Consider the following 8,885-nt stretch of genomic DNA (forward strand, 5'->3'; position numbering starts at 1 on the left):
GCAGGAATGAAGCTATTAATCACTTTTGCCCTTATATTCCTGCCTTAGAATTGATACTATCTGGTTTGTATGTTGTTAAAACAAGGTAGTGTGTTTGGAGGGGCTAAAAAGGAAGTTAATCTGTTAATAGTCTACAAGTCAAGAAACAGGGCCAAATTCAAGCCTCATATTGCTCAATAGATACGTACCTAAAAAGTTATAATCAAGGCAGGATCTTAAGGGGCCTGCATTTGCACACTTTGGCTCCTGTTGAGTTCACCTTCTGTTGGAACTTTATGGCCTGCAACACAGATGGGGCCTATTGGGATGTGTGTGTCTGGGGTTGGAGGGTGTAATTTATATGCTTTAGCACCTACTATCTGACCCCACATGCACCTTCCCTCCTGGAGACTATGAAGGCATCAGGCAAAAGTAATCTTGTGGGCAGGTCTGTGAGGACTGTATGTCCACTTCTGGGCAAGGCTGAATATGTGGTCATATTAATGCTGTTTTTGCAGCATAAAGATGTGCCTGTAACCACTCAAAAAGAATTTAAGTCAAACTGGATTTACAGTGTGTATGATCAGCCTCTGTGACAAATATAGTTGCAAACTAAATTCATACAGTTTGATTTGACACAGTCATTAACTTCATAATATACTGATAGCAGATTTTGTTCCATATACAAATAGGACACCTCTTTTAAAGAAAACTTTGTTAACAATGAGATTAAATATAGAAAACAGAAGCTATGGCCATCACATGCATAACAAAGTAAGAACAAAGTAAAACTGGGTGGAAGTGATTCTTATTTGCAAGAACTCTGCAGTTTAAATAAATATAATGAAAGATGATGTGTAATATCACAAGTGCTTTGCACCACAGAGTATCTTCAAAATGTGTCAGAAATATTGACGGTGTTTGATAGGCACAAGGGAAACAACATAATGCAGTCATCCCAGAGAAAACTTATTGCTAAAAGCTGCAGTACTTTTTACAAGTAAGATGAGTGTGATTTGCAAAGTGTGTCAGCCCAATTTTTCTAAAGCTGCAAATGAGCTTTGTCATGCTGATTCTCCTTCCTTGTAAAATGGATGCTGCTGTTCTTTCCTAACACATTTCAACCAGCGTGAACAACTTAGAAGAAAACTAGAAAGGTAATTCCACAGCAAAAGGGACAATACTGTAACGGATTTAAAGGACAAAATTGGATTGGATCATTTAAAGGGCAGGCTTAGACCTCCTTACAAAAGACAGTTAGCGGCCTACCATAAAGTGAGCACTTGTTCATGAAAAAACCCATTCAACTTCATACAGGTTTTGCACAGTTTCTTCTACGGAGATACTTTTAAGAATATGGAGGTGTGTTGTCAACGAAGATCCTTTTCAGTTCTCTTCTGTGCAGCCCAACAGCTCTGACCGTAAAGTGATCCTACCATACCATGACCAAGGGAGAATCCTTATGTGCCGTGCATAGATTGGAGGGTCAATCACATTCTTTCTGTGTGTGTCATTGTCAAAATTTCCCTGGAAAACCTGGAAGGTAAGAAATAAAAAATCCCATCAGTGAGGCTCCATATAGGTGCTGAGTTCTCCTAAGTTCTTCTTCAGGATCAGAGCTTTAGTCAAGACTTTATCTTTTGACTTGCATCTTCCATAGGTAAAAAATGTGAATATCCCATCACCTCTGACAAGATCTTACAAGAGCTCATTCAAAATATCTTGACATTTCAACAAATATTTTGCATAAACTTTAAAAAGACTTTGTAATGAAATATTAGAATTTTTTCATTTAGTTCTCTTTATCACGGTTAGCTTTGTTTAGTGTTTCAATGGGGAACAAGTCTATGGGCTACTGCCTTTCTGAGCTAAAACTCCAAAGCTTTGAAATTTTTTTGACACAGTACAAAACAAGTTGATCTATTTGCTTCATTTCTATAGCATGTTACACTGCCATGAATGAAACTGAATTCAGAAGCAATTTTGCTGTCCCAAATCCTATCTGATTTATCTAATCAATACTGCACTCAGCTTACAAATGGTCTCCTATGGTAAATATATCAAACCCTTAGTGTTGTTGTCCCTGTAGTCTCTCTATAATTTAAACTGCCTTAAGCACATGTGCACATGTACTATGCCTATCTCTGAAATATGTAGGTGCCAGTTTATAAGACAAATTTATCATTCATGAAAGAGCATCACGCACGGAGGGTACAAATTTATTGTTCAGTGTGCCATATTGATAGTATTGAAGACAGACATCTTATATTCAACAAGAATATACAACAAGAAGAGCAGAAGAAAACATGATCTTGCATTGCTTTGTAAACAGGGCAGAGTAGGTAGTTTATTATGTCTTCCAGGAAAACTGTCACTCAGCACCAGTTACCAATGGGTACCTGTCCAGAAGTAACTGGACTAAAACCATCATTTCATTTCCCACTAGTCACCAAACCTTCAAATACTGCTTTTCTATAAGTAAATACAAATGAAAAGTAAATTGGTGAAGACTGAAAGGAGAAAAGGAACTTCCAATTTTTTGAAAACACACTTTTAGAATTGTTTTACTATGCTGCTTTCAAAATGATGACTCCTTCCCTCCTCACCAAGCTACACAGTTATCCATGCTGTAGCTTGCTTGGTTTTCATTCTTCCCTGCCCAGTGGACCAACTTTAATTGGACAGGTGGAAAAATGTCACCAGCTACACTATTCTATAGCCTGGTGGTTAAGTCGCTCTCCTAAGAAATGAAAGATGTAAGTTTAAATCCCCTTTACACTGAAGAAGATCTAGAACAGAGGTGTCCCACTTCCTGAATGATTGGTGAAATCACAAAGGTTATTATGGACATATAAGTGCTGCCAGTGCATTTTTGAGTGACAGTGGCCATGGGTCCTGTAGGATCTGAATTTTCTTTTTGACTGAGGTATGTATATTGGGCTTCAGTACCATTTATGTATCTAGCTGGTTAGTGATGGATCAGGCTGCTTAGTCTTTTTGTGAATATCACCCCCAAACTCAAATCCTCCTGCAGCACGGTGTTCTGGAATAAAATCCTGATTCCACTAAAGTGAATCATAAGACTCCCACTGAATTCATTGTTGCTAAGAAGTCAACCTTGAAGTGCAAAACTGAATATCTGTTGATGTCTTAAGTTTATTAATATAGTTTAAAAGCATGAGAATGGGAAAAACGGTGGAATTAAGAATAGGATTTTCAAGAGTCTACTGCAGGGGCGGGCAATTATTTTTTTAGCAGAAGGCCACTTACTGAGTTTTGGCAAGCTGTCAAGGGCCAAAAGGGTAGCTCTGCCCCTTGACAGGTGCCCCACCCCTTGGTCACCATCTTGTGACCAGAAGTCCTGCCCCCTAACCCCTGACCTTTGCCACCAGAAGTCCCTCTCCTTGCGTCCAGAAGTAGTCCTTTCAGCAAGGGGTTTTGCCATCTCAGAACCAGAAAAATACCAAATTATATTCTAAAAAGTGATCATCTACAACATTCATTAATTTGATTTCAAAAAATATTTTTGTCCTGATTTACATGCGTTTGTGTAGTGTATGCAGAGGTGACTACACAACAGCTTAAAATGAAGTCTTATTCTTGTATATTGTTGGGGGTGGGTATAGGTTTGTGGGGGCTGTGGGTGTGTGGGGTGTGCACGGGTATAGGGGGAGGGTGGCTGGGGTTTGTGTATGGCAGTGCAAGGGGACGTATAGGTGCATGTGTATGGAGGGGGGTGTATGTGGGGCTCACCCTATGAACACACACACACTCTGCCCCATGCCTGCAGATACACACATACTCTGCCCCTGTGCCTGCCCACATGTGCGCACACACATACACACCCCTATCAGCATGGTCCTATGCTCTGCGGTCTAGGGATGCAGCCGGGAGCCACAGCCAGTTGGTGCTGGAGCAGGGCAGGGGCAGAAAAGCAGGGAACTGGCAGGGGTGCGCAAGGCCGGAAGCCTGCTGAGGGCTCCCTCTGGGTCCTGCTGCCCCTGGCTCCAGCCAGCTTTGACAGGGAGCTGGGGTGAATAAATATTAATTTACTAAATTTTTTAGGGGCTCCGGGGGCCGGATAGAATGGCCTGGCAGGCTGGATCCAGCTTGCAGGCCATATTTTGCCCACCCCTGGTCTACTGGCTGGTCTAGATCATTCCTTTGCATGCAGAGTAGCTTAGGTCTAGGTACTATGGAATCCTCTCAATCCAAAATAGAAGTGCTTAATGACTGCAGGCACCTTGGCAATTTTTTTGTGGACAATGAGCAGGGTCAGTTTAGACTGCTCATTGTGACTTAGCCTCAACCATTCCACTTCCTATTTAGTCCTATTTAGGAGCCTACAAGGTTGAGTTTAATTTCATCCTTACAGCTAGATATACAAGAAAGCACTTAGGTGCTGAAAGGGGGGCTTAGATAGAATTTAGATACTTGCATCCAAAACTGCAGTACTCAAACATTGTCTGCTACAAGTAGGAGGGGAGAAACTCCACATCATTAATGTCTTTGCAAATCTTTGGTTTCAGCAATGTTCATGCAGTACAAATATTGCCATTTGCACACTGACAATATACTATCTCAGCTTCCTTTCTGTGTCTGGTATTTGGATTTTCACTCAAAAGCAATAATTATATTAAAATATTGTTATAAATAAACTAAATTGTATTAGTATTGGTAAATTTAATTTGTGAATAAGTAATTGGTAAACTGAATTTACTTAGGAAACAGAAATTACTTTTTTCTCGTGCAAACAAAGAGCTATCTATTTCTAAATTAGATAAAAAGTTGTGTCATTGACTAATCATAGGGAAATAAGAGTCACTGAAATTCTCTCTCTAGTGTCTAGTTCATTAGTAAGTTCATTTGCCTGTAAAGCAAAAACATGTTCCATATCTGAGGTGAAGAATATTTTGAATCTTGAAATGAAATTCATTCCTAAGGGTATTTACTGCTTTACAAGATAACATTTATGTTTAGAAAGTCTGATACAACTTTACTCACATCCTATTTAAGAGAGACTAATTCATTGTGATGGACCAAGAAAAAGACATTTTGGGGGAAAAAAAGTAAGAGACTTCCCTAACACTGATATATGAGTCCATCATAAAACGTAATCTTTTCACAGAAAATGTGCTATTCCATTATCACTGCCATGATCTCATGGCAACTTTATTATGGGGCTTGCTATTGAATGCAGTGTTTTTGGAGAAACATGGTGGATCTATCTGGTTTATGTCAAACTATATACCCATGAGAAAAGAGATGCCAAATAAAGTAAGTAGAAAGTACATGCATACACACATTGGTGTGTTGGGATGTTTCCTGTATATCCAGAAATGTCACGGATAAGGAACAGTTCACTACTGCTGTTAAAATGAAGCAGGCAAAGTACAGTACAAGCAACCCCTGCTTGACACTGTTTTGCTTAGCGCTATTTCTCTATAGCGCTCATTTCACTTTGATACCCATTTTCACTTAGTGCTCACAGGTTTTGCTATAACACTAATGGGTATTGGGCAGGGAGCATCAGCAGCACACAGGCTCGTTGCCATCTTATTTTGTCAAAAACTTTTGTGCTCTCTGCTCTTCTGTGCTCTTTTGTACTTGTGTCACCATCTTGCTTCATTTTTTGAGTTGCACCATGAGTCAGAAATGTGCAACTGACTCTGAGAATGCAAGTGCTGAGAAAAAAGTGAAAAAGCGTAACACTGGAGCTTAAATTGGGTGTCCTGAAGCGAACTGAAGCGGAGGAATGCCAGAATGAGGTCTGTATAGTGTGTTGCATTTGGCTGGGTCAACTGTCAGGATCATATTGAAGAATAAAGACAAAATAAAAGAATGTGGTAGAATTGTAACTCCTTTCAATGCTTTGAAACTCAGTAGGAGTAAGGCTCAAATTATGTTAGAAATGGAGAGGGTGTTAAGTGTGTGGATTGAGGATACAACCGAGCGCCATATGCCCTTGAGTATGATGCTTATTCAGAAGAAGGCTAAGAGTCTGTATGATGATTTACAGAAAAAATTGCCTGAGGGGTCTGCTTCTGAGACTTTTTATGCAAGTAAGGTGTGGTTTGAAAGATTTAAGAGGTGCAGCAGCTTGCATAATGTTTCTATTCAGGGGGAGGCTGCTAGTGCTGACATCCAAGCAGCTTCCAGCTATAGAAATAAGCTTGTGGAAAGTATAGAGAAGGGGGGTTATATGCCTCAACAAGTCTTCAACGCTGATGAGACAGGCCTCTTTTGGAAGAGGATGCCTTCTAGGACCTACATGTCCCAGGAGGAGAAGTCGATACCAGGTTTCAAGGTGTCCAAGGATCGACTTACTTTATTGCTGGGTGGTAATGCTGTAGGGGACTTTAAATTGAAATGACTGCTTGTATACCACTCAGAAAACCCCAGGCTCTCAAGGGGTATATTAAAAGCAGTCTGCCAGTCATTTGGAAGTGTAACAAGAAGGTTTGGGTGACAAAATGTCAGTCTTTCAGAGTTGGTTCAGGGATTAATTTTGTCCTGCAGTAGAGAAATATTGTGCTGAAAACAATCTGTCCCATAAGGCACTTCTCATTTTAGACAATGCATCAGGGCATCCTACCACACTTGATGACTTCAGTGATAATGTAAAAGTTATTTTCCTGCTCCCAGATACCACCTCCATCATACAGCTGATGGACCAGGGTGTCATTGCTGCCTTTAAGGCTTATTACATAAGGAAAACATTTGCCCAGGCAGTCAGGGCTACAGAAAGAGAGGGTGCTCCAACCCTAAAAGAATTTTGGAAGGGCTATAATATCCACAAGGCAATAGATAACATTTCAAGTGCCTGGGATGGAGTTACCTCCAAAACAATGAATGGTGTCTGGCAAAAGCTTTGGGCAGACTGTGTCCAGGATTCCCAAGAGGTTGAGGAACCAGTGGTGACAATTCAGGACAATACTGTTGAGTTTGGAAGGAAAATTGGATTTGATTAACTTGAACCTGAGGACATTCAGGAGTTGATCGATTCCAACAGGGAGGAATTAAACAATGAGGACCTCATTCAAACAGAGCAGCAGAGAAGCCATGAAGAGGAGGAAGATGCTGAGGAAGAGGTTCAATCAGCAAGGGCCTTAACTAGCAAAGGCATGGCTGAAGCTTTCAAATATCTTCAAGCTTTTCTTTCCTACTTTGATGAGAATGACCCTGATATGCAGTGCAGTTCTGCAGTTGCAAGAGGCGTTAACAATGAAGTCAATTGTTACAGGTTGTTTAAGATGAAAAGAAGAAGTCCAAAGTGCAGCTATCAATGGATTCCTCCTTCAGGAAGTACACAACTCCAACTTCAACCCCTGCAGCCAGCCCTCAAAAAAATCTTCAGCCAAGCACTTCAAAATCTTCAGAAACTGACACTAACCCTGACAGCTCTGATTCTGAGTGCTGAAGGAAGCCAAAAGAGCAAAAAGTGAAAGTGCACCTGTGCATACAGTTCATTACTTTATTTCATAATTTTATACACTATTTCAATGTTCAAAGTGTTAAAAAAAGTATTTACATACACTTAGATTTGGAATTCATTGACTTTATAGTACTAGTGGGAGATTTCAGTGATTTTATTGTACGAGTGGGGAGCTTTGGGAATGAATTCTCTCTATTTACATTCATTCCTATGGGAAAATTGGTTTCACTTAACGCTGTTTCACTTAGCACTTACTTTTTCTGGAACCAATTAAAAGCACTAAGCAGGGGTTCCCTGTATTATACTTTAGGGGCATATCTAGACCAGCTGAGGGCTGCATGAAGGAGTATTGCAGAGAATCACTGGATGTCCTTTCTATACTTGCCACCTCCCCAGAATGGATGCAATGTAGTCTCCTGAGTGTGGCACCAAGTGCATGCCAGCAAGCTCATCTCTAGGTAAAGCCTATTGGTAAATGCCCAGTGCTACCCCAAGGCAACTACACAGAAGTTGTCATTATTCTTTCATGGGATAGAATGTCCAGAGCAGGCATGCTGCGCATCATTGCTCGTAGAGTCCTCAGACAGTACAGTCATGCCCTGAGAGTGACACTTATTTTATTATTAGAACATTCTATACAGATGAGGATAATAAACTGGGAAATGTGGCATAATCTTACACACAGAGATTTCTAAAACATAAAATACGTCCTTTATCAGTAACTGTTGTATTCAATTATGTTGTCTTGCTTTTAGCACTTCCTGAGATTTTCAGTACAGTTAAGAATGCTTTTTATGGCACAGTCAATAAGCCTGAATGTCAAGTAAGATGATTCATATTTTTAAATGGAAAAAAACTCTACCTTTTATGATAAAAATGTATAATTTAGAAGAAATGTTAGATTAAAAAATTAATTGGAAAAATCTGAACTATTTCTAAATAATTTATTGTGACTAATCTGTTTTACTCCCAAATTTACAGTGAGCAATCTGCTTTGATGGTGTGACAGCTGACAGCTATTGAACGGACAGTCCTATTGTGTGAGAATGTTTGTGGAAAGGTATAAGTAAATGTGCAATCACAATTGCCCTATATTAATTTTAACTTCTTACAGAAGACCTGCCTTGATTACATGTTGTGCACAAACTTAACCTAGATTACAGTGATGGTTTGACTGTAGAAATGTATTGTACCACTACACTTACGGCGCTAGAACAGAAAAAAGTTGAAAAATGACTATCACTTATGAAAAAAAAATGTTGTTGTTCACATATTGCCTATTGCTCTTCAAATAATATTTCTGTACAAAAGAAACAGCTTATATGAGCCCTCCATTGGAAAAAGCTAACTTTTCTTACATCGGTCTAGCTCATTTAAAAAGAATAGTTAAACCTTGCATCCAGGTTGAGTTGACTTCAATGTGGATTAGAACTCAGTTGATTGGTATTTAAAATGGCAGTTATCAGAAAAA

The 8,885-nt window shown here is 39.6% G+C and overlaps 1 protein-coding gene across 1 annotated transcript in view; it reads right to left on the reverse strand.

The window, feature by feature from the left end:
* Nucleotides 1–6: 6 nt before the first annotated feature.
* The window catches only part of EDIL3 (EGF like repeats and discoidin domains 3), a 366,402-nt gene continuing 357,523 nt past the window's right edge, over nucleotides 7–8,885 (reverse strand). Inside the window, exon 11 of the mRNA XM_006021245.2 lies at nucleotides 7–1,515. Coding sequence (XP_006021307.1) covers nucleotides 1,366–1,515 — 150 coding nt within the window. The 3' untranslated portion in view covers nucleotides 7–1,365. The remainder of the gene's footprint in view (nucleotides 1,516–8,885) is intronic.

This window comes from Alligator sinensis, unplaced genomic scaffold, assembly GCF_000455745.1.
Source record: "Alligator sinensis unplaced genomic scaffold, ASM45574v1 scaffold122_2, whole genome shotgun sequence".
Lineage (NCBI taxonomy): Eukaryota > Metazoa > Chordata > Crocodylia > Alligatoridae > Alligator > Alligator sinensis.